Source organism: Malurus melanocephalus, unplaced genomic scaffold, assembly GCF_030028575.1.
Source record: "Malurus melanocephalus ecotype Western Australia unplaced genomic scaffold, MMel_1.1 scaffold_75, whole genome shotgun sequence".
Lineage (NCBI taxonomy): Eukaryota > Metazoa > Chordata > Aves > Passeriformes > Maluridae > Malurus > Malurus melanocephalus.
In genome coordinates, this window is record NW_026623307.1 from 1,654,622 (window position 1) to 1,680,651 (window position 26,030).

The following is a 26,030-nucleotide window of genomic DNA, read 5'->3' on the forward strand; positions in this document are numbered from 1 at the left end:
TTGRCATTAATAACAGTCTTCAAGAAGTGGACCGAAGCAATTCTATGAGAACACTGCTTAAAAACTAATGTGAGCAGGTCTCAAGAAGTCTGAGGGCATAGTCTTTACTGATCTACAGAGAATGGCCAGACAGGTTTCATGTAGAAATGTTAGAAACCATTGTTGCCTCTAGGAACGGCTGCTCTTTGTTGCTAAGGGTCGTATTGAAGATAACAACATTGGACTTGACATTCACACCATTTTTTTGTCACCTGTTTGTTGCACATGCTGTGCAGATTTAAAGTTGAAATTTTGACTAAATTTATTCTCTACACATTTCCCTTGAGGAGTAGGAGCAGTATTACTGCTAGTAGTAAACGTTTCAGTGTGCTGGTAAGCTGAAGGTTCATTTCTTGGGTAAGTACACTTGGGTGCACTGTTAGGTGACATGTCTTTTTAAAATGTTTTCCTGCTTTTAAATGTCTTATCAAAATGATGTTCTGTTTTTTAAGTCTTCTTAAAGTTTGCCTTGTTTCATGTAATATGAATAACAATAAATGTTTCTGTGGTATTGTTTTCTTTGTAATATTTTATAGTTGTCTCTATTATAAAATATATGAACATAYTTTGGTAATTAACAATAAATCATGATTAAGGTTTTAACAGCACTAGCTTTTCCCAAGAAGAGCTTCTGTCATTGTTTCACTACAGGGCTTGAGGAGCTACTTTTATCTTTAGCAAAGAACTTGCAGCAGGGTTACCCCTAATTTCTGTAGTGTAATGTTCTCAATTTGTCACAGCAAAACTGCTGAATGAGAGCGAGTGAGAGGGGAAAAAACAAACCAACTTGATTAGGTTGTGGGCTACTGCTGCAATTGATGCTCAATATGGGTAACTTAAAATTATATAGACAGTTGTCCATTGACAGACAACCTTATTCATTTCTCTGAATAAGGCACAATTCACTTTTGGTTCCACCATTTGGCTTGAAATTGAGTGTTTACCATCCCTCCTCCCAGTTTTTAAAAATGGCATGCCTCAGGGATGTGCCTATGCTGTCTCCTCAGAAGTACCAGTGCTTTCTTGTATTGTTACATCCTTTCTGTCACCTGAAGGTGAAAAGGGAGATCAGGAAAAGCATTTGACTTGACCTYATGTATTGGAAAAAGATTATGAAAGTGGAGTTAAACACTATATTGAACTCCAAAAATTTTAATTTAATGTYTATGATCTTGAAATGCCAACAACAGCTGTGAGTTTACAAATGAGCATTGTGATGGTTATAACTGGAAAGGAGTTGTGTGAGACTTCCTCTGTGGACTCTTTTGCTTTTGGTGTTTTTTGGTATCAGATCCTTCAAGGGTCTTCCTTTTTTTTTTAAATTTTGATTAATTTTGCACCTGGCACAGARTCTCAACCTATAACCTGGTGAGTCAGCTGCGTGTGTCAGATTGCCTTGTAATAACCATCAGAATGTACTAGTATAGGTGATATGCTATTTATCTCCAATAAATATTTGCTGCTATTTGATCAGCTACCAAAACTTCCAAGTTCTGGTTGGGGAGCAAAGAAGTTTTTTGATTACTAAACATAATCAGTTTAACTYCAGGTCTGAACAATGTACCTGTTAGCAACTGTTCAGAGCTATTCTCCCCATTTGGGAGATGGGGAAACTTGCTATCTTAGTGGAGCACAGCTTGACAGTTTGGTCAGGTATTGGAGGGGGGAGTGGTAAGCTACTGGAGGTAAGTTTTCCAGTTTCCCAGTTGGCTCCAGCTGCAGCCTGGCCCGTGCTGTCGCACGCTGGCTGCAGCAGGGACGCCGGCACTGCAGTGGGACCAGTGACAGAAGCTGTTCTTCAGCATTTTCAGGATGGCTGTTTTCTGCGTCAGGATGAGGCATTCCTGCTGGGCAGAGCCACCGCCAAGAGCAAAGGTAAGGTAATGTTTATTCCATGGGAATGCTTAAGACAGCCAAGCAGCTTGTACCAACCACTACGGTAATAGCCACAGGAGCTCTTTTTCCCCCCCCTTAGCTTAGTTTATCTACTCTAATGTTTTTGTTTTGTAAATAAMTTTTTGCTGGATTCTTTTCATTAAACTAAAATGAATTTGAATAGTATTTGTTCAGATGTAAATGTTAATTTTCTGTGACTTTTTTCCYCTCCCTTTTCAAAATTCTTTAATCTGCTGTTTCCTCTCTTCTTTCTTCCGGAAAAAAAAATAAATTGGGGTATAATGTGAGCTGGTCTCTATTTCATCATGGGACATGCTGAATCTATAAAATAGTCCTGCAAAATTGTACTAAAGTTTTGGGAGGAATGAGACCCCAGGAAACATCTGCTATCTTTATACATCCTCTCTTGGAGACTTTCAGCAATGCTTTGGTGTGTGAGAAAGTGCTTGCAGTCTGCGACCATGCTGAGTTACAGCTCTTGAGGAAAAATGGGGATTTTCACCCCAATTGCTCAGTGACTCAGTTGCATATGTTGGATTGAATACTGGAAAAAGAAGTCAGTAATCTTCACAGTAACTGCAAACCAACAGTATGCAGTTGTGATGTAAAATTAAATCCAATCAGTTGGAATGCAACAGATCTGTGAATGTGAGCTCCTCACATTTGTTCAGTGATGGGTATGTGAATTTTCTCAGTGGCCATTCTAGAACCTGATGGACATCTGGCTTTAATTCACACCTGTGAAAAAGAGCAAAATTATTTACAGCATGTTTCCTTGGTTCTGATGTGCAGAATTATTTTCCTCTGAACAGATGAATTTGATCTCYATTTTTTTGTTATTTGGTGCTGGGCTGTAGCTATCAAAACCTTTGCTGGAGTTAGTGGGATTTTGTTTTTTCCTCTTTCTTCAAACTATACAGAACTCTTACTTGCAAAACATGATTTAGCCAAGAGGACTTCAACGGACTATGACGTGAAAGGTTTCTCAAGTATTTTCTTTGGTCTCAGATTTTTTGTTGATTTTTTTTTTTTTTTTTTTTTTTTTTTGTGGGCAAAGGTAATTCTCTACTCTGTACCAGTATATCAAAAGCACCAATATCTTAAAATATCATTTGTTGAAAAGCCTCTAGGAAATCTTTTGCTGTCTGTGAAGCCTTACTGTAGGGTACTTTTGAAACCAGATTTCAGAATTTGTGCAGCCTCACAAGCCTCCTCTGTTGGTACCTTCAAGTTTGACTTCCTTTGGACTTCTTGAACAAATACCATTCTGTTTTTGTATCTTTATGATTTTGTGTGTAGTTTCAAATCTAATTATGTTAGAAGCTCAGACTGACTGTTAGATATTAGCCCTTTATAATTATCCTGTATGTGCAGATTGTATGTTTATACAATGSTCTACCTGTTGTACAGTGTTTTTGAGATGTTACTATTTAAGATGGCACTTCATTTCAAATAAAAGCCTATTGTTTCGCAGTTAATAGTATTTAATGCTGGTGGTTGTGAATTGTATGATGTTATATTGTGCCATTGGACCRCAAAGAGCTGGAGTTGGGAATTGCTGGTTCTAGGGGCTGTCCTCTTTCTGCAGGTGATGTTTGAAATGTGATTCCTGAGGTAAAGTGTTTATGTTCTTGGGGGGAGAGGGTTTGGGGAGGGAGTGAATGGTTAAATTTTTTGTCTTTTTTTTTTTCCTCCCCTATCCCCTATGATTTGTGGTATTGCGTACCTTGTGCTTTCTGCTTGTTTTTTTCTTTACTATTAAACTGCTGATGTTTATTTCCAGGAATGTTTTGCAAATGTCCTTCTCACTCTTCCCCTCTACAACTGTAGGTACATTGTTCCTTTTTATCAAATAAGCACGTTTGAAGCAAACGAAAGATAAAATAAAAAAGGTCTTAATGTCACGTAAAGGAATGTTTCTTAATGTGTGCAGATGTATAAGTAGTGACTATATTTTAAAACTCTTCYTTATGATAATGCATTGCTTTCAGCTAACTGACACATTTATGTTAAGTTAGAAGACACGGAGGATTAGAAGCGTGCTGCGAGGAATATCATTCCAAATTAAACTCTCTTTACTTACTAAATTTGACTCAGTGCTTGGCTCTCAGCAGGGCTTTGTGGTATAGTACTTCTTGTATTGACACCTTTTACTTCTGGAAAGAAGATGCTTTCTATTTCAAACGGCTCTTTTAAAAGCAAAGTAGCCTACTTATTTCTAACTTAACATAAAGTTGTTGCATGGTCTTCTGGGATGATGGGGTGTTCATGCAAGCTTGCATTTCTTCCTGTAGGCATTCGTTGTGAAACACCTCTTGGAGTATACCCAGCAGAGTGAATCCAACCTGCAGTACAGCTTGTTTTTAGTTTTTGGCATCTTTATGACGGAAGTGGTGCGATCGTGGTCCCTGGCGCTAACCTGGGCGTTGAATTATCGCACGGGGGTCAGACTGCGTGGGGCTGTCCTGACAATGGCATTTAAAAAAATTCTTAAGCTGAAGAACATCAAGGAGAAGTCTCTTGGAGAGGTAAGCTACATTCCTCATTTTGGAAATTGCAGTGTAAAAAGGGATGTGTAATATACTCCTTCGAGAACAAGCTGTGCCTTAAATTTAAATAATCTGTTCTGTCTTTCAGCTCATAAATGTGTGTTCCAACGATGGTCAGAGGATGTTTGAAGCTGCAGCAGTTGGCAGTTTGTTGGCTGGGGGCCCTATTGTTGCCATCTTGGGAATGGTTTATAATGTGATTRTTCTGGGCCCAACAGGCTTCTTGGGGTCTGCTGTCTTCATCCTCTTCTACCCAGCAATGGTGAGTTGGAAAGATCCAAGACTTGCTTCATTTTTTCTTAGGTCAGATAAATACATAGTTGTGAAAAAAAAGTGTTGAAATGTGCCAGATTCTGGCAGTTTGTAGCACTGCACATTATTGAAGGCATGTAGAAGACAGTGTATGAAGCAGAGATTTGGAAGCAGGAAGCTCAAAAGGATGAAATTGGAAAATGGGAATAGGAAAGATGATTTGTCTGAAACTAATATGCATAGCTCAATGAAACTGCAGGATATGTGGTCGAGACTGGAAAGACATGAGGCTGGAATGACATGAGTCCTCCAGCTTGTGTATGGGAGCTCAGTGTTGTATAAGCAATGTTCTTGATTTCTTGACTCAACACAAGATGTTGAAAAACACATCTGGCACAGCTTGTTCCTGATGAAGCACTCCTGCCTCTGCCTCTGCTGAGCTGTGAAACAGGCTAGTTCAAGCCAAAATCTTCTTGCTTTTAAAATGCCTATAAGACTGCTGAAGATTTGTCACTGTATTCATAATACATGTTTTATAAGCTGTAGAGGCTTARTTCTGTGAGATTTCCTGTGGTCCCAATTTATCTGGCCAAAAGTAAGGATTGTGTAGTGGGAATTACATTTTAGAGGGCAGTGAGGAGTGGTGTTTGAACATGTTTTCCAGTTGTTTTCAGCTCCTTCTCTATKGATGGGGGACTTCAAAAGAGTCTGCAGGAGTATGAAGAATGGCAAGGAGCTAAAACTTTCTAAAGTAATGTGTTGGGTTTGAATTCCACACCAGGAATGGGATGAAAGTAGGAGTAACAGATACTTAAAAACATGTGAAACAACTGTCTATTCTAGGTTATTTTAGTAAAAATGTTAAAACTGTTTTACTGCCTTTGTAGCACTGGCACAGAGTAGAAATTAATGTGATGGGCCAAGTCCTGATTTTTTTTTTTTTTTGGTCATACAGAACCAGGTTAAAAGGCTGGCTAGAACGGGTTCTAGAGTTCATGTACCATGAGGGTTAACTTGGTGCTTCAGGAACTAACAAAACTTCAACATTGATAAAAGCGCACACCTTTATTTTCACAATTTTTTTTTGAGATTTGCTATCATGAGTCTGGTGCTTGGTGCAGATGGGGCAGGAGGARATGAATGGTGTTTCCAGCCTGAGTTTTATGTTAGAGCAGCAGTTTGYTGGCCCTATCCTTGAATCTCTTTTTCAGATTAAAAATTAATTTGCCGTGGTAATTAGGAATTGAATGTACTTGCATTTTCTGAGTTGCCATTAATGTTTCATGCTGTTGCCTTTTGTTTCAGATGTTTGTATCCCGCCTTACAGCTTATTTCAGAAGAAAATGTGTAGCAACAACAGATGAACGTGTGCAAAAGATGAATGAAGTTCTTAATTACATTAAATTCATTAAAATGTATGCCTGGGTCAAGCCATTCTCTCAGAATGTTCAAAGTGAGTTCCCACAGTATGTAAATGTCTCCTGTGGTGCAGATGCCCCATTGCTTTGCAGGTTGTGCATCCTGACTGTGTGCCACAGGTGCTGATGTAGGAGCCTTGTAAGAACACTGTCATCCTTCAGGCTCCTCTGTGTTATGCACAATGGGTTGGACAAACAGACCTGCTTTAAAATATCACTTTCTAGCATAATATTTGTGGCATGACACTAATCTTAATTTTTTAAATTTTTCACTTCTTTTATTACTTAATAAATGTGCTGGCTGCTCTGTTTTTAAGAAAAGTTAAAAAAACTCTTTATTTGTATGGGAATTTACAGACCATTSTAATTTTCTCTGTAATTGCTGCCTGTATTAGAAGGTTTATAGCATGGTAAGCACTGAACTGAAGTGTAGCGTTAAGACCTTCTACTCAGTGTTTATGGTGCTGTGGTGCTTTCTGTTGTGTGTATGAACCCCTGAATCACAGTTCAARCATGGTGCCCCTATTTGTATTTACAGAAATTCGTGAGGAGGAACGTAAAATCYTGGAGCGTGCAGGCTACTTCCAGAGCATCACTGTGGGAGTGGCACCCATAGTTGTTGTCATTGCCAGTGTGGTGACCTTTTCTGTCCATATGGTCCTTGGCTATGATCTTACAGCAGCTCAGGTAAGCTGATGGAAATATTCTTTATACTATTCCTTCTGTGTTATTTTTCTGCTGAGCCATTTCTTGGGTGGCTGTGCCCGTGTGSCCAGGCTGGATCCTCACTTACAGAGAGGAATGTCTCATGGCTGTGACAGCAGCAGGTGTAGCCTTGTATTTTACACAAAAGTTCTCGATGCTCTTTTGTCCTGACCTTCATCAGAGCAGGTTTTGGGTTGAATGTAAATAAATCCTCCTGTTTGCTGTTTGGATGGGGCATTGGGGATTACTGGATGTTTTTGGTTTGCTGTGTGCTTGGATGCAAACAGCACAAATGTCTAAAAATAAGATTTGAATTTGTGCTTTCACAAGTAGTAGGTTAATGCAGAATTTGCTGGCTGCTGCTTTTGTTAGACCTACAAACAGACCAAGATTTGTCTTGGTCTGTTAAAAGCACTAGAGAAGGAGTTCAGTAGATCTGCTCTATGAGAATATGTTGAATATTTAAAAAGTTATTCTTGGGCTGGGCCTATTCTACAGCTTTGAATTGCTGCTTCTAACACCATTTCAGCTTTTAGATGGCTGGAGCTGTTAGAATATTGCATCCAAATGTGATTATTTTTCTTGTCTTGTTTTTAGGCATTCACAGTGGTCACTGTCTTTAACTCAATGACTTTTGCTCTCAAAGTAACACCGTTCTCAGTGAAGTCTCTGTCTGAGGCATCGGTTTCTGTTGACAGATTTAAGGTAAGCAGYCATTTGGCCTCACAGTTTTCACTGTAAATGTGGAGTGTTGTGTGTGTTCAGTAGATGCAAAGGGAGCACTTGGAAGGTAATAAKGGTTGTAATGGCTGAGAAGTTTTTCTTTTACACTTAGCATTCCAGATTATTGGATCCTGCAAGAGATGCAAATCTAGTGAAGGAATATTAGCAGTTTAAGARTAATACCAGTGTGAGAAGCAAAATAGCCTGATTCAATGGTTTTACAATTTTGATGTTGGCCACAGGAAGAGAAGCGTGAGGGGCTCAGTGGCTCACTGTACAATAATTTTTAACTCCWTTTTAAGAACATCTTTCTGAAAAGACTGCAACATGTCTACARTGAAGTTTCGTGTTTTGCTAATAAACCTGTTTTTGAAAATATCAGGTGTTAGGTAAGCAGCTTGGCAAAAAACAGTGAAGTTTTATCTGTGGTCATAAAAACCTGAGGTTTTATATTTCCRGACCAGATTAAGTGACTGAAACACTGCTATATCAGTAAAATAGAGTTGTGATCTGGCAAAACAAATCTATGGCAGAAAATGTAAAAGCCTGATAATGGGGATTCTTATCTCACATCATGAGGATTGGAGGGTGAATACACTGTGTACTTTATGAACTCAGAGGGAAGGCCTTTATTTTGTCTTGTCACTTGAAGATAACAGTGTRTTACACATTGTGGAAATTTTCAAAATGGAGAATAGCACCTTCCAAATAGAGACTTTCACAAGCATTGACAGATACATGAATTCTGCATAATGCATTCATGAAATAAACCTCTGTGTGAGACAAACAGGATCTGTAGAGTGGTTTTGAGATTCCATTGYTTTTGAGCAATTTTGCTTTATCTTCTGAGTCACCCTAGAATCAGCCTTTCGTAAATCCAAGTGCACTAAAGGGAATTTTCTGGGAGGGAAGAGAAGGAAAATGGAAATTGAATTATCTCCCAGTTTGACTATAAACTGTGTAGGAAATGTGACATAAGGTGGGGATACTCTAATAACATCACAGTAAAAATTTAACCAACTCTTTGGCTCTGTAAATGAGTATGAGCTTTCTTATGAATGTGTGATTCGGATGTAGTAATTGCAAGAATAAATAAGGCTGGGAATGGAGAAATTTTAATCACAAAAGGCTACTTGGTTTAAAACAAATTGTGTAAGTGGCAAACATTTTATCTTGTAATTAAACTGTGAAAAATGTCTCCTTATCTGTTGATTGTAAATACTGACGGATGTGGTGGAAAACATGATACAGTGGACTTAATGGCTTGTTTCTTATTGTCAAGCAGCCTGAAATACATCAGCTACTCTTGTGCAAGTTGGTTTTTTCCCAGCAGAAAATTTGATGGGTAAAGGCTCAAGTTAAAACCATTCTGTCTCCTTCCATAATGAGTTGGTGTGCAGGACAGGTCACTCACTTTGTCTYAGTGACCTCTCCAGCCTATGAGTTCTGCTCAGTGTTTTGATCTGGAACGTACAGAGCTGCAGTTGCAAATAAGGCCAAATGAATAAGCCCCTGTCATTTCACATTCAGAGTATTGCAGTTCTGTGAAAAGTCGAGTGTATCCAAGTGCTTCCACCACATCCAGGAATGCCCCAGCCACTTAGCAGATCTGGAGTTAGTTTACACTAATGAGCTACCTTTTGCTCTTCAGCTTCCTCCTACTATATAGCCTGATGTGTTTTGCTGCGTGAGTGTGCCGTAGGCTTGTCTCCCAGTCTTGATCAGGTGTCTCATCTTTACACCTCTCTCACAACTCCTATCAGAGTTTATTTCTAATGGAAGAGGTTCATATGATAAAGAAAAAACCAGCCAATCCTCACACCGCGATAGAGGTGAAAAATGCTACCTTGGCTTGGGACTTCTCCCACGCCAGCGTCCAGAGCTCACCAAAGTTGACCCCCAAAGTGAAAAAAGACAAGAAAACCACCAAGAGCAAGAAAGAGAAAATGAAGCTACAGAATGAGGGACAGCAAGCTGTGCTGGCAGAGCAGAAGGGCCATCTTCTAGTGGACAGTGATGATCATCACAGCCCCGAAGAGGAGCACARAATCATCCACCTGGTTAACCTTCGGCTTCAGAGGACTCTCTACAACATTGACTTGGAGATAGAAAAGGTAAGAAGAAATGAAAGGGGGAAATCTGAGCTTTCAAAAGGCCTCRTTTTAGCTGCTCCTTGGAACAGAAAACTGTGTGCTGTTTCATTTTGCATGAAATGGAGCATATTGCTTTTGTGCACTCCTGTAATATCCATGGCAACTGCAGTATCCAGGATGCAGTGTCTGATCTTGCTGTAAACAGCTGTGCCATTTTAGCAACTACATCTTTGCAAACAGTCTGTAAAACAAGGGCAAGGCTGTACAGCTTCCACATCCAGCTGAGGGGTTTGCAGCTCCAGGGACAGCGTGTGAGCCACTGAGCTCAGAGTACCTGYAGGGCAGCAGATACCAGTGGGGTGCTGGTGAACAGTGTGTTCCTGCAGTGGTTTGGTCATTTTGCAGATTTTCAGTTATATTCTGAGTGAACATTTTAGGTGATTAGCTGTTCCAGTGGAGCATAACAGTGCTTTTCATTGAAGAATGTAGTTTTCTTCCTTGAGAAGTTTTATACAGTAGAAGACTGTAGGTTTTCAAGAATTTTAGATGCATTTGGAGATATTTCTCCAAGATGGATAAAAGTATGTAAGATGTCAAAGGAAAAGCATAGAACTTAATACATGGCATCATCTACAAATACAAAAGCTTTGCAGGCTGGCAGTTGGATGTTGTAATAATGGGATCCATACATTTATGAAGATATTTATGGTTAAATTGTCTCATAGTTATACAAATAGAGGGATAAAATAGTTAAAACTATTTTAAATAGTAAAAATACCTCTATTTTAAGCTTTGGGGAGAATGCATGTAGTTAAAAAAATTGCTTCAAAAAGGGGTACAGTTATTTGAAAATGTAAAGGCTGTTTTTCTGTCAGAGGGGTGCTATCAAGAGAAGATCAGCAATGTGTTGCCCAAGTGTCTATGTACCATTTTGTTCACTATACAGTTTTCACAAAAGGGACAAAAATAGTTTTGATTATTTAATTGTTTAATGTGGATATCAATCCACCCATTTTATTGCAGAGATATTCTTCAAAGTGACTGATTTCCAGTCTTTTCTTGGTACGTGTTCTTTAGCAAATTGGAGCTAATAGGCAAGGAGTTTTACTGGACCCATATATGGTAAATTCTGTTTTTCTTTCAGACCTTTCCTCTTTATATCTGTCCTTATSACTCTCAAAAGCATCTTGGTGTGTTCTGTTCAGGCAGGCCTTGCTGCTTTTGGTTTATTGATCCCCTGGGCCTCTATCCCTAGTAAGAAGGAAGCTGATCTTCAAATACCTTTATTTTTACCTGTAGGATTGGTTTCAGTTTTATTTCACTGTGGGATTGTGTTCACACTATACAGTTTGACAGTTAAAATGCTGACTTTTGGGGTTTTTTGTCAGTTATGTCACTTTAGAGCTGATCTAGTGATCAGCTAGATCCCTAGTACCTATCAGAGGTACTAAAGGTAGTCCAAATTCGGAAAGGGAGGAAAAATGTAAGAAATTAATACCATAATTTTTTTCTTTCTGTCTAGGGAAAACTTGTTGGAATTTGTGGCAGTGTGGGGAGTGGAAAAACTTCACTTATCTCAGCAATTTTAGGACAGGTGAGAAATCCTGTTGTGAGTAGTTCTGCTCTTCTTCCCCATCTCCTATTTTACTTATTTATACTCTGTAGAATGAAGTCTATTCTAAACATGGAGCAGCATATCTGACAGCTTGTCTGWAATTGCAGATGACCCTGTTGGAGGGGAGCATTGCAGTAAGTGGGACATTTGCCTACGTGGCCCAGCAGGCCTGGATTCTCAACGCCACACTCCGGGACAACATCCTTTTTGGCAAGGAGTATGATGAAGAAAGGTTTGTCAGACTGCTGATTTTTGTGAAAGCCTAGTAATTCTTGGCCAAGTGTGGGAAGAATTTAWTGCAGAGTTCCCTGCAGATACACTCCAGAAGGATATAAAGGCTTTAAGTCCCACTGAGGATCCTGCCTCTCTTGCATGTGTCCCTGTGGCTGATAGCTGTCACTGCTGGCTTGCAGTGAGGCTGAACCTCATCCTGGACCTCTGTTTTTAGCAGCTGCTGTGAGCAGCACTCAAGTGGTATTTTCTCTTGCTGTCCTGGCCTTGCCTTCTTCAAGCACAATTGCTGTGTGCATTTACTGACATCTTCCATGGCCCCCCTCCAGTGGGGGGACTTTCCTGTGGCCCTTAGCCAGATATCCCTGGAAAAAAATTCTCTTTATCCTCACAATGCTTCTGAGGCAGGTGTTTTAATTATTACCCTCAGTTTTCTCCTGGGAATCCAAGGAAGATCATTTGGTTTAGGCTGCTGGAATATCTGCTATTAGTGTAGAAAAAGAGATAATCCTGTACTAGCTAAATAATTGTGGGGAAAATCAGTGTTCTTTACTCTTTATCTGCTTGTTCTTCAGATATAATACTGTGCTGAATGGTTGCTGTTTAAGGCCTGACCTGGCCATCCTTCCAAATGGRGACCTGACAGAGGTATGTTTTGCTTCTACTAAACTAATTATTAGATGGAGAGAAGGGTTTTGGTTTGGCAGACTGAACTGGGGTGAGGGTACATCAGTCTGGGGTGCATATGAGTTGAGCTGTTGAATGCACTCTCTTGAGCTGAGCTTATCTGTGCAGGCCCTGGACTGTTGAGARTTGTACCATGTTTTTGCTCAGATGATGCCTGTTTGGGAATTTTTCATGTTGTAAGTTAGCTGCCTTAATAGCACATACTTAAACTTGATTTAAAATAGCTAACAAAAAGTATGGCTATGTTAATATATAAAAAATAAAATAATCACAGAAAGTACTGCCACATTTCAAGCATATTAACCTTGAATTTGAATRTATAATACATGTCACAAAGTGGATACCTAAACTAGAACATGCATATGCATTAATATGTAATGTTTGTGGGGAATATATATAAATATGTAAATARAYATTATGGTCTGCCTTATTCTGGTCATCTGTGTTGCATGGCGTGGAAGAAATAAAATAATGTGTGTGTCACTGCAGATTGGTGAACGAGGGGCTAACCTGAGTGGGGGACAGCGTCAGAGAATCAGTCTGGCTCGAGCCCTGTACAGTGACAGGGACATTTACATCCTTGATGACCCCCTTAGTGCCTTAGATGCTCACGTTGGAAATCACATTTTTAACAGTGCAATAAGGAAGCACCTGAAGTCAAAGACTGTCCTTTTCATCACACATCAGCTTCAGGTACTGAATCTCTCATGCTTTCTTTTTTGGACCTTCTTGAAATGGTTTCTTAATCAGTTGCCTTCATACTGGAAATTTCTGTGCCCTGGCCTGTGACAGGATAACCCTGTCTATAGAAGGTGTGGTTTAYATTTATAAACTGGGTTTGGAAATATGTACTGAGTACAATTTAATTGTTTGATACCAGTGCTGCTTGGTATCTGATTGGAACTGGTAACACTTGGCTAAAGAAAATTTACCAGAGAAATATAAACCCTGTTCAAAAATATTTCTGCTAACTTGCTGTAAAGCTATTTCATCACATGAGAAAACACTTAGATTTAATGTCAGTAAATCAGAATTGATAAATCTGAGGTTTTTTTGCTGTCTTCTGTGCACAGAAATGTTAGTGCTTAGTCTATCAGTATTTGTAGTGTTTAAGTATCCTGAGTCATATCTTCCATAAGGAACTGGTTTTGAGATTACATAAAAACATTTGATGTGTTTAGTGTGAGTAATCATGCTGCTCTAGTCACAGGAGGACCTTTGCAAATCAGATGTCTATTAGGTGGGAATAGGTGTGCTGTGTGCCAGTGTCTGTAAGCTGCTGAGAAGGGCTGTGTGGGAGTGTTTGGTTATTGAACCTCATGATAGAGCCTTGTTCTTACTGCCATTTTCTCCAGTATCTTGTTGACTGTGATGAAGTGATCTTCATGAAAGAAGGCTGCATTACTGAGCGAGGCAGTCATGAGGAATTGATGAATTTAAATGGAGATTATGCAACTATTTTTAATAGCCTGCAGCTGGGAGAAACACCACATATTGAGGTACTTGTTTACTTTAAAGTGCTCTGAATCTTGACTGTTCTGAGATGAACCAAATGACATAGTTGGAAAATGGGGAAATAGCTTCACACATTTTCATGTGTTGATCYGACCAGTAGATTTCCTATAGAATAATCTGTTCTTCATTAGCACTTTGTCACAGTTTGTTTTTAGGGAATGTGTACCAGAGAGGACTCCGCCAGTGAGCTCATGAGTTAATAATGAAAATATTGTAGTGTCTCCCCTGGTGATGCTCAGGGCAGGAAGTTTGTCTYTCTTATTGTACACCCCACTCCTTAATTTACTTCCAAATTAACACTGATTTCCAACAACCTTTGTCTGATAAAATTCTTACTGGCTTGTTACTATTTTTTCAATAGAACATGACTGAAGCACAGCAGACACGACACGATTTGTCAAAAGTCAAATGTGACAGTATTTTGGAAACCTAACTGAAAATGCTGCATTTTGGGGGAGTTTGAGAAAAGAAATTGTGGCTTGACAAAAGTCTATAAATGCAGACTTGGATATGTCCTCTAGTATTTCAGTTGGTGCAAAAAATGTAAATCTGAAAAATAACAAGAACTATTGAGTACAACATCATCTGCATTTTCAGGAGTTAATTCTTCCCACCCTTCTCATCTCTGTTTCCTGAAGTTAATCTCTGGCCTCAGGATCTTTGCATTTTGTTTTATAATAACGTATTTGTCTGAATTGTGCGCATTTCCTCTTAATTAGAAGAGATTAAAAGTACATCAGCAGTTTATTTTTTAAGAGATGAGGGGCTCCTTACTCACATAAAAAAGAGTTTTTAAGAAGGAAACATTGTAAGAATTACAGATATAGAAGGTGCTTGGTGACACATTCTCCTGGGAGATGTTTGTGAAAGAARCAAAAGGGTATAATGTATTACTCTGCATTTTCTTTGAGGCATGAAGATTWTAGTTCTGCCATTTTATGACTAATATAATGATAGTTAACAAGAGGTTCTCCAGTCTTGATGCTTGGCTGACCTTCAGTGTCTCTGTAAACACTAGCTAATGGAAAGACCATTAAATTGCATTCCCTGTGGGATAAGGATGGATGATCAGTTGGATTCTSTGTGATTTGATCCCATGTGAAGTGTGGGAAGGCACCCCTGTGCATGGTTTTCAGCCCATGTAGGCTGACTCTGAACGGGGAGTAACTCCCAGTTGTGGGAAGAGGGCTGGGTTTAGAGCAGTGCTTGTGTGTGCACTTCAGTGCTTGGACATTTGATTTCTGGAAGATTAAGTTAACCTGACTTTTCCTAGGAAAGCTCTTATGAAATGTCTCTAAGTACTAGAGTGTTTGGGGAAAAAAGCCTCTTACAATATTGTGAGTTATTTTTACAAGGGACAGGGGGATTGTSTTTTTCTGGCAGTAGCAGGGGTATCATTCCTCTGCCTTGTACACCCATGTCACTGATTCTGGAAATTAACTTTGTTGTATGTTACCAGTACAGACTGGGAATAGTTCAGGTTAATAGAGGAGGAGAATTTAATCCACCAGAGTTGGCAATCATCTGTAGTAACTGTGAAGTTCATATCCTCCTTGACATGAATGCTGAGCTATTGAAAGCTTTTGTCCTTAGGTGGCATCTTATTAAAAGTTTGTGCTTAGATTTGAAAATGTCAAAGCAAACTACTCCGGTGTGTTTAGTGTCATTTGTTTTCCTGCAGATTAATATAAAGAAGAACACAAACAATTCACTGAAAAGGCCCCAGGATAAAAGTACCAAAACAGGGTCTGTGAAGAAGGAGAAAGTTGTAAAGAAGGAAGAGGAGGGTAACTATGTAATCAAATTTMTGGCTGTAATTATTATGTATTCCAACAAGCTCAAAGCACGTGCTTCAAAGTATACTGTTAATGCACTGCTCAGGTTTTGGAAGTTGTCTCAATCCTAGTCACTCAGTGTGGTTGACAGGACACAGAGAGTGGCAAAGAGCATCCATTAATTCATTAAGATGGGTGCCTGTACAATGTTTTTAAYTTCAATCAGGCTCCTGCCTGGTAAGATGCCATCAGCACAAAGGAGCTGGTACTGCCTTGTCTGCCACACCACCTCTCCCTCCTGTCCTAAGAGGGCCATGTGTACAGCTTGGCACTCAGTCCTAGGCAGGACGTGACATTTATGGATGAAGAATTGGAAGGTCTAACCTCTGTAGATCTGTTTAATGTTAACYTTAAACTTTGGGATTTAAAAAGCAATAGTGAGGCCAATCGCAGTCTAACATTTAAGTTTGCGCTGATGAGGCTTTTTCAGCTGTGCCATGACATAAATGATTCTGCAGAAGAAATGTGACTTTGAAAATCTGCTTAAACCACCGAGTTTTAAGTGTGAAGTAAATTGTGTGTTTCTGAAAGTACTCTGCACAGTTTGAAAGACTAATTTTGTGTGTGTTCACGAATTTCTGAGTGTCATGGAAGAGCTTTCTTTTCCTCACTCCCTCTTCATCCTCTGTTATTTCACAGGCCAGTTGGTCCAATTGGAAGAGAAAGGCAAAGGCTCTGTCCCCTGGTCTGTTTATGGTGTCTACATTCAGGCAGCTGGAGGTCCCTTTGCATTCCTCATCATCATGGCACTGTTTGTGCTGAATGTGGGCAGCACAGCTTTTAGCAACTGGTGGCTGAGTTTCTGGATCAAGCAAGGCAGTGGAGTAAGTTAAAYAGCTTTTCTACTCTTGTGTCTAATGGGCTGGGGGTTTGTTCTGCTRGAGTAATCCCAAGCAGTCCTGTGAGCCCAAGTGGTGCTTCCTTATTTAAATAAGTTGTAAAGCTCCTCAGGAGGTGGTCTCACTGGGGAGTTAATCTCCAAGAATAAGAGAGCTCCAGTAATAAGTAAGAGATGGTAACTCATGTGGTTTTATGCTGCCCTCTTGTTCCTTTTCTTGGTTAGTATAAGAAAAGGAAGTGAAAATATGAAAGGGGCCAACAAGCTAATTTAATTTCATTTTGTTTTATTGGTTTTTGTTTAAATGTGGTCTTATATCAAACAGGATAATTTTTGTTAGAATATATCTTTGAGTCAAATGACTTCTGGAAATTGCTTTGAAGATTTAATGACCTGGGGTGGTTTGGGCTTTTTCCCACTCTCAGGGTTTTGATTAAGTCTTGTTGCATTTAAAAATTCAAATATAGCTGCAAGACTTTTTTTGTGGGGGCACAGAGAGCAAGCTACTAATCTGAGAGATGAGCTAATGAGGTACAGATGGYCGATAATATTAAAATAAGCAATGAGGTCCTTAAGCATACTTRAAGATGAAAAATAAAAGAGAGAATGAGAATGTATGACAGTGTGACAATAAAGAATTTATTGGTCACTGGCAGAAGACAAGGGTATTTGATAAAGAGATTGATCCAAGGTGAATATTACTGTGTAATAGGAGTGGTGATATGCAAATATCTGATATTGTTTGGAAGAACACAAAAAATAAGCATGAAATGAGACATTAGGAATTAAATGAAGTAGGCATTGTGGTAGTATTTWGAAAGATACTGTAGGAAAAAGGCCAGTGACTACAAACCTACAAGTCAAGCATCTCTGCCAGGGAAAACTTCCTGAAATATTCAATGGTCACTGGAATAATTTAAAAAAGAAATATCAAATATGGTGGAAGATGACACGAGGCAGTTAAATGCTACCACATTTAATGCATGTATGCTTCATCCTTGTCTTAACTAACCCCTGAAACCTTGAATTTTCTGCAGAACACCACTGTGACTTTGGGAAATGAGACTGTCATAAGCAACAGTATGAAAGATAACCCTCACATGCATTACTATGCTGGCATCTATGCACTGTCTATGGCAGTTATGTTGGTCCTGAAAGCTGTTCGTGGTGTGGTTTTTGTCAAGGTATGTACCAGTACTGGTGTTTGTCTCCTCCTCCTCCTACTTCTCCATATTGCTGTCACTGTGGTTCTTTTGTTCAACACCCAAGAGAGACTTTTGAACCACAAGGAGTCAATCACGGATTATGATGTTTCCATAGCCAGCTGTTGAAGCCATGTTTCTGCTAAACCTCTGCCCAAATTGATAGCTTCCTCCATTGGCTGGAAGCACAGAATGCAATAAAAAACTCTCTATGGTTGGAGAGAGAAATGGAGTAGAATGTGTTGGTGCCAGAGGAGATGCAGTGGCAGGAAGGCAAACGGTATTTTATAACACTGCAATGTTTTCTGCATTATCAGGGAACTCTCAGAGCATCGTCAAGGCTCCATGAYGAGCTCTTCCGACGGATTCTGCGCAGCCCAATGAAGTTCTTTGACACTACACCCACTGGCAGGATCCTCAACAGGTTTTCCAAAGACATGGATGAAGGTAMCTCTCACTGTGTGCCCTGTAAATCCCACATTCAGACTTCCCAGTTAACTGCTGAATACTCTCCAGTCGTTGCTGTTGGAATGATTGTACCCTATGTCTGTTGCTAAATGTGCATTTGAAATAAACAAAGTGGGAATTGGGACRCACCTGGGTTATGATTCTGGAAGGCAGCTGATAGCTCAGGTCTGTCCMCTCACTTATAAAGAAGGAAATGTGTAGCTGTTGTACCTCCAGGCTGCACGTGGGCTCTCAGCAGTTAAKGCAGGGGCAACTTAAAGCATTAGACTGAAGCTGCAACAGCAGTGATAACTAGGTYGGAGTTCCATCAGTGCTATTTCTGCAAATGGGAATAATTGGGCTACTAGYGGCTCAAAAGGTAAAAACACCCCAATGAAAATGTACATCTTTAATTTGAATAAGCCAAGAGAAATCACTGTCCTTGTCAATGATGTATAGCTGGACTGAGTTGTTTAAATAGGTTGTTAGGGCTTTTTGCACTCAAGATCTGCCTCTTTTTCTTTCCTCTTCACCAGTTGATGTTCGTTTGCCGTTTCAAGCAGAAATGTTCATCCAGAACGTCATCCTTGTGTTCTTCTGTGTGGGGGTGATTGCTGGGGTTTTCCCCTGGTTCCTGGTGGCAGTGGGGCCCCTCATTGTCCTGTTCACAGTTCTGCATGTTGTGTCTAGGTAAGTGCACCAGCTCCTTTGGCTAAAAGTACAGGTACTGTCACTGTCAAGTGCAATGTAGTGGTTGGCATATGGTGGTTCTGCATGAAACTCAGAAGTGCTACTTCTTTCCTTCCAGAGTCTTTATTCGAGAGCTCAAGCGTCTGGACAACATCACACAGTCTCCATTTCTGTCTCATATCACATCTAGCATCCAGGGTCTCTCCACAATCCATGCCTATCACAAAGGACAGGAATTTCTGCACAGGTAAGTCTAGATATCTGAGAATGGGGGAGCACAAAGCTGGGTCATTCCTGGGGCCTGATGGCATCATTGGTTCTATGAGTGAAAGTTGCATTTCTGAGGGAAAAATTGGGAGACCSGGAAGGGTAAGAGGRAACTGAGAAGAATGGTGGGGGGCTCCCAGGAGAATGCCCTCCTCTGCAGAGCAGCAGGTAGCAATAGAAGTGGTGAGGAAAATGTTTTTGCCATACTTTTTCTCTGTCAGYATGTACTTTCCATCAGGTCCTGCTTATATTTTCTGTCGATTGTTTCTTTTCATGATGTTATTAGCATTGCTTAAGGCATGCTAACCAAGCCTTAGTGAGAGTATTGATGAGYTGATAGTCTCTGTGCAAATGTATAATTGGAGAGCATTTATCAGTTACTTCAGTGATCAATTAGCCACTTTGTTCACTGTGCTTSGTTTTCTCCAGTATAAACCAAAATCTTTAAAACAAATTTTAGTGAGGGAAAGGGAAACATTTATCATGTGTGTGGTAGTTGCTTCCCGTGAGAAGCTGCTGTAACAGTATCAGGGTTTTGCAGGTGCAAGGTCATGAGACCGAGGGTGTGGAAGCACAGGGAAAACAGCCACAGGAGCTCTGGAAAGACACTGCTACAGCAGCAGTTAGTGCCTTTGTGAATCYCAAATTTGTTTCTCCTTAAATATACTTTCTTAGCTCTGCAGTGTCAGGATTGTAAATTAAGTTGTTATTGATGTGTTTTAGTTAGGTGTCACCAGTTCTATCAAAATTTATTTTACTTTTACACTTGWATATAAAATATYCTGAAGCAGTGCTGCTGTTACCTGYGGAGTAATTTGTAGTCATTGAGCATGATYGGGAAGGTCTTGCATAGGTGAGGAAGTGGTGAAAGTTTGTGTAATGTCCCTGACTTTGATTCACCCCAGTGTAAGCCATTGTTGTACACAGAGACTTGGTGATTTGACTTTGAAGAGGTTGACATGACACTGGAAAGTTTGCAAACTCTGCTGTCATGTTCTGGTTTGAAACTTTGTCAATGATGAGTCTTCCCACCCTGATGCTGGACTGGGGGGTTAAGTAGCTCTGATAGTTGTAGAAGATCAGGCTCATGGAGTCTGCTAACCTTTGCTGTGTTTGTTTCAGGTACCAGGAGCTGCTGGACGACAACCAGGCCCCGTTTTACCTGTTCAGCTGCGCAATGCGCTGGCTGGCTGTGCGCCTGGACATYATCAGCATTGCTCTGATCACAACCACTGGCCTTATGATTGTCTTGATGCATGGCCAGATCCCTCCTGCCTATGCTGGGCTGGCCATCTCATATGCTGTGCAGGTGAATGTGACCACATACTGTAATACTTAATTGCTGTTTTAATGTAGATATTGCTGATAAGCAGTGTCCAGCGCTGGTTCAGAGGGGCCGCAGGGCTCGGAGTGCTTGTGTTGGAACTGCTGTTTAGTCTTTTCTGCCTCCTTGTGGCGGCGAGTGAAATTAAAGAGCTTAGACGCCTCATACTTAAAGCTGTTGCTCTTGGGAAGCGTTTCTAAGCTGCTGGTTTCTCAAAGGGATTCATAAATTACAGTGACTTTAAAATGAACTATTGAATTAACTTGCCTTGAACACTTGAGTTATATGGTGCCCAATGCCAAGAGTATCTGTATCAAAAAGACCTCTAAGGTCATTGAGTCCAACTATTACCTCAGCAATGCCAGGCCCACCACCAAACCATGTCCCCAAGTGCTACATCTAAACAACTTTTGAATACTCCAGGAATGGTGACTCCACCASTTCCCTGGGCAGTCTGTTCTGGTGCGTGGCAATGCTTTTGGTGAAGAAATGTTCCTCATGTCTAATCTAAGCYTCCCCTGGCACAACTTGAAATTGTTTCCTCTTGTCCTATTTCTTGTTAAGTGGGMGAAGAGAACAACCCTCACCCGGCTGCACCCTCCTGTCAGGGAGCTTTAGTGAGTGATAAGATCATCCCTAAGCATCCTCTTCTCCAAGTCGAGACCCCTCAGCTCCCCCAGCTGCTCCTCACAGGACTCCAGAYSCTTTCCCAGCTCCATTGCCCTTYTCTGGACATGCTCWCTCAATGTCTGTCTTGTAGTGAGGGGCCCARAACTGAACACAGGGTTTGAGGTGTGGCCTTACCCGGTCCCACGTTCAGTTATCGCCCTGATCCTGCTGGCCATGTTCATCTCTTAATTCAGTAATAAGTCACAGCTCTCTAAAAATTTTCTTTCACCACTTCAGTTAACAGGGTTATTCCAGTTTACTGTCAGACTGGCTTCAGAGACAGAAGCTCGTTTCACCTCRGTGGAGAGGATTGACCACTATATCAAGGTAGGCCTGTAATGCATTCAACTGCCTATTGTGAAATTCTGTGTTGCACGTTACCTTGCTGTCTTAAGCCATAAGTATGCCTTAGTACAGAATGTATGYTACTCATCTTGGAAGGGCACTAAAGCATGTTCTGCAACACTGCAGAGTGAGTTTGTTTTACATCAGCACTGGAGGGATAAATGGCCCCAGAGCTGGTAGGTAACCAGGCTTACAGGCATTGCTGGAGTTACACAAGGATATTGAAAGTTGCTGACACTTGCAGTAAATAGTGGAGTGTGTGAAACAGGTGACTGGGGATTCAAAACATTATTTTACAGCATAAGGATTTCCAAACCTAATGAAGTTCCTTCATTTAAACACAGATAACTGTTTATTACTTGATCTCAAGTAATTCTGCTTCATCCTAATAAGCCTCCTTCTCCACAGCTGTCTTATGTAACATATTTCTGTATGCTTGAAAAGTCAAGGGATTGCTCTTACTGCAAACATGAGAAATGTGCTCAGCTAAACATGAGAAATGTGCTAGGCTAAATGCTTAGCAAGCTGCTCTGATTATCTGTAACCCTTTCTTTGTATCTGGGATTTGTGTGTTCAGAGCTGGGCAGAGGTCAGTGGGGAAAGCGTAGCCAGGAGAAAGCCTCCTACTGGGTCTGATGTGAGGTGAAAGGCTTTTTCATTTAATGTTCCCCATGAAAATATATATATATATATATATTTGGTAAATCTGGGCTATTTAGTAGTTGATATTTGTAGCATTTTCAGCTTGTGGATTTAATCTGAAAAGAAAAAAAAATAAACCTGCCCATTCCCCCAGCTAAATAAATAAACCCTCTTGAGGTATCTTAAGTAGAAAAATTGTGTCTGTGAAAGACTTGGTGACCACCCAAGTTGACAACTGGGCCAAATATTGCAAGTATTGTACCCCTCACTGGGCTGAGATGGGTTTATCACTGTCAGGCCTTTAGTAGCAAAAGCTACATTTGTAGGCTGGTTTTGGGTTTTTTTTTTTTTTTTAAGTGACGTATCTCATTTTATATCCCTATTAAACAACACTATCAGTCATTTTTTAAATTTGCATCTCTAGACAGCCATTTTATTATAAAATCATAAAACTAGCTTGAAGCTGTAGTGAGGAGATGGGTGAGCAGTGAAGCACCATTCGTGTCCTGGGTCTTACCAAGGCCTAGGCTTGGCTTTTTTCAATGGGGGCTCAAGGTTGCTGTTGTGAACACCAAGCTCAAAGAATTGGAGCACTGTTGTAGCAGATGGCTGTTTTCTTTCTCAAATCCCTGGTGTACAATTAATCTGCCTCTAACTGGATGTTGCAGATGTCCACAACTGACATCCCTGAGGGATCTCTCCATGGTCAGTCTAGGAAATAATGTCTMCACAGGGCAATTTATTACCTTTTCTAAGTTTATAGAATGTTTATATTAGAATGAGAAAAACCACACTCCATTTAAAAAATGCTGTTTTAAAGCATTTGTAGAGATGTCTCTCTTTGTAGAGACTATACAGGAGYTGTGAGGGCCTGGTTCAGTTACATGAGGTGAATCCCATGACAAGATTGCTGCCATTCTTTGAGGGTGCTTGTGCCAAATATGGGAAAGTGACCTTGACTTCACTCTAAACGTACTATAAAGCCTTGTGTTTGGCTTTCAGAGGTTCTGCTTTTCTGTTTAATCTGAASTGCTCAATAAGGGGCAGAGTGAAATAGCAAACGTGAGCAAGCTGAAAGGGATGGACTCAATTATTCAGTAGGACAGGGGAAAATGAGGAGGAGAAGTGAAGAGGGTGGCATTTAATGTGTTACTTGGGCATTCTCTTTTGTGTCAAAATCAACAGAGGTGACCCTGGCATGACATTGCAAATGAGGCGTAGAAATGCAGCAGATTTTGAATCCAGTCTTTGGATTGCCATGAAATTCAATAGGGTTGTGCCGATAAATAATAGACCTAAAATACATTTTGAATTCCATTGATGAAAACCATTGTTGTATAGAAGGACTGATGTCATTACTGAGGCAAGAGGAGAGCAATAACAGTGTGGTCAGTSTAAACAGCAAACCTCTGGACCACTGGGCCCACATCCAGTCAAACAGCTCATCGTGAAACTGCTATAAATGATCTGGGCTGAGTCTGCAGGGAGGAATGGCTAAAATCTGCAGCTGATGATTTTCCTTTGGGGTTTTGTTTACTGGAACTGAACTTCTGTATTTTTGTTAAAAGACACTTTCCCTGGAAGCTCCTGCTCGAATTAAGAATAAAGCYCCTCCTCTGGACTGGCCACAGGAAGGTGAAGTTGTTTTTGAAAATGCAGAGATGCGGTACCGAGAGAACCTCCCTCTAGTACTTAAAAAAGTGTCCTTTACCATCAAACCGAAGGAAAAGATTGGCATTGTGGGAAGGACAGGCTCAGGTAAGGAAAAAAAACTAAGCAGGATTAAATTATTACTTTTACAGAATAGATAGGGACAGTCATATTGGTTCTCCTCTGAAGAAATTGTTGATTGCACAGAAGGGGTAGAGCAGTCTGGTGGGTGGTGGGTTCTATTCATGAGTGTGCATAATAAACAAGATGCCTGTAAACACTAGTGATAACAAGTTTCCATTTAAGGCAGAGGGATAGCAGACTATGTTTGAGCCATTATGTTCATAATTTTTAACTTGCTAAGCCACTTACCAGCACAGAATGGTGCCTACAACATGCTCATGCAGCTTATCTGACTCACTTGAAAGTTTTTTGTTCTGATGCTGCTGCCAGGTTTGGCTCTGAGCCATCTCAGAACTCTGTAATGTGAAGAATTGAAAGMCCTGTTTGTGAGGTGACTTCAATCAACCTCAAAATGAGTTTCTAAATAAGTAATTTATATTGCTGGATTGGGTTTTTGTGGCAGGGCTTTGGCAGTGGGGTTGGGGCAGCACTGCAGGGGTGGCTTCTGYGAGGAGCAATTAGGAGCAGCCCCCACAATTGCTCAGAAGTTGAGTTGCTGAATCCCAGCACTTACAGCATTGCTTGCCAGGACTTTTTGGTATTTTAAAACTTTCCTTAGATGTGGACAGCCTTTAAAATGCTGTCTCATCTGAAAGCTGTTACGATTCTGTAAAAACACTCGTCTTGTTTTTTCTGTCTCAYTTTTAGGGAAGTCTTCCCTTGGAATGGCACTCTTTCGTCTCGTTGAACTGTCTGGAGGCTGCATTAAAATTGATGGAGTGAAAATAAATGACATTGGCTTGGCAGATCTTCGMAGCAAACTCTCCATAATCCCTCAGGAACCTGTGCTGTTCAGTGGCACTGTGAGGTTAGTGAGACCATAGAAAGGCAAGAAGGACTGAGCAGTCTACCAGCTTATATTTGAACTGCAGTAGGTGCCTGATGAGTTGATAGCTCACAGGCATTCTAGCTTCTGTTCTGGTTTTGAAACAAAAATAGCACAGATGAATGATTTTAGCTGGCCCAGTGCATCACTGGGTGTAATCATCCTGTATGGAGGTCTTGCTTTCCTTTGGATGTGGTTGAAGCTTTAGTGTCTTTGTCTTCCATCTCTCTTGGTTTTTTGGCTCTTCTAATCCCGGTGTGCTGGGAGCATCTGATTTCCTTGGCAAGGAAACTGTCAGTGGAAGGCCAGATGGGAATCACCTGTCTGGATGAATTAGCACACATGGGTTTGCCATTCATTGCTCAAGTTAAAATTCTGCTTGTTTTCTGCTTCCCCTTCCAGATCAAACTTGGATCCTTTCAATCAATACAGTGAGGAACAAATCTGGGCTGCTTTGGAAAGGACTCACATGAAGGAGTGTGTAAGTATCACGTGCCCTGGGAGATGCATGTTTGTGTTTGGCTTCCAAACCAACATGTTCTGTTAGCAGCTACTTTAGAAGTCTTTAGATAAAGCTTTTTCTCTGCGTTTTTCCCCTTGTTCTCTATGGTTTATTTGACTGATGTTTTTTTATTTTTCCCACGACTTTATCAGGCTGATACTTTTGTTTTTTTGAGAACATGCCATATTTTGTGTGTGTATTTTTTACTACATAGCAGAGCAGTGTGCTGATTCATCACAGGGATTCTTAGGGTATTAAAACATTTCAAATGATTTTTTTTTGTGCAATCTGTGTTTCCATTTGTTAGTGTACATATCACATATGCAAATTTATACAGAGCTTTAAACCTGTCCTTTGCAAGGCCTTCTGCAGCAAATCTTGCTGCCATGACATTTCCAGTTCTTTTTCTCATAAGCCAAGTGGCAGGTATGATTCTAGAACACAGGCTGCAGGAATTCCTGCAGGGACTAGGTTCTCTTTCTTTTGATAACAAAGATTGTCAGTAGATCTGTGTTTGTGTTTATATGATTTTGTGCAATGCTCTAAGATTTTTGCCTCTTCTTTCCCACACAGGTTGCACAGTTGCCTATGAAACTTGATTCRGAAGTGATGGAAAATGGGGAGAACTTCTCTGTTGGAGAGAGACAGTTACTGTGCATAGCTAGAGCTCTGCTGCGTCGTTGCAAGGTGAGCAAAGCAGTGAGGGAAATAGCTGGAGATACCAAAAATATAGGATTGAATAAGCCTCTTTTTGTCTCACCAGAATCACACTAATGATTATTGCAACCCAGAGAGGTGTTATGTTAGAACAACCAGGAAGGTATTTGCAGCCAGCTCCTGTAATGTCCTGCCATTAGAAAGGCATTTCTTGCAAGTGTTATTGATWG

At 40.4% G+C, this 26,030-nt stretch overlaps 1 protein-coding gene across 4 annotated transcripts in view; it reads left to right on the forward strand.

The window, feature by feature from the left end:
• The window catches only part of ABCC5 (ATP binding cassette subfamily C member 5), a 68,429-nt gene that overhangs the window by 16,072 nt on the left and 26,327 nt on the right, over nt 1-26,030 (forward strand). For 3 of the 4 annotated variants that reach the window (XM_057367150.1, XM_057367146.1, XM_057367147.1), the window contains 23 exons: nt 4,230-4,463; nt 4,573-4,746; nt 6,042-6,189; nt 6,693-6,841; nt 7,457-7,564; nt 9,346-9,696; nt 11,198-11,269; nt 11,398-11,522; nt 12,097-12,169; nt 12,698-12,901; nt 13,564-13,707; nt 15,405-15,510; nt 16,198-16,382; nt 17,434-17,580; nt 17,916-18,045; nt 18,582-18,735; nt 18,854-18,982; nt 20,125-20,311; nt 21,233-21,322; nt 23,551-23,740; nt 24,464-24,623; nt 25,044-25,122; nt 25,717-25,830. In XM_057367150.1, coding sequence (XP_057223133.1) covers nt 4,230-4,463; nt 4,573-4,746; nt 6,042-6,189; nt 6,693-6,841; nt 7,457-7,564; nt 9,346-9,696; nt 11,198-11,269; nt 11,398-11,522; nt 12,097-12,169; nt 12,698-12,901; nt 13,564-13,707; nt 15,405-15,510; nt 16,198-16,382; nt 17,434-17,580; nt 17,916-18,045; nt 18,582-18,735; nt 18,854-18,982; nt 20,125-20,311; nt 21,233-21,322; nt 23,551-23,740; nt 24,464-24,623; nt 25,044-25,122; nt 25,717-25,830 — 3,453 coding nt within the window. Of the gene's footprint in view, nt 1-1,841; nt 4,464-4,572; nt 4,747-6,041; nt 6,190-6,692; nt 6,842-7,456; nt 7,565-9,345; nt 9,697-11,197; nt 11,270-11,397; nt 11,523-12,096; nt 12,170-12,697; nt 12,902-13,563; nt 13,708-15,404; nt 15,511-16,197; nt 16,383-17,433; nt 17,581-17,915; nt 18,046-18,581; nt 18,736-18,853; nt 18,983-20,124; nt 20,312-21,232; nt 21,323-23,550; nt 23,741-24,463; nt 24,624-25,043; nt 25,123-25,716; nt 25,831-26,030 lie in introns of those variants that run through there. The other variant, XM_057367149.1, reaches the window with a different exon arrangement.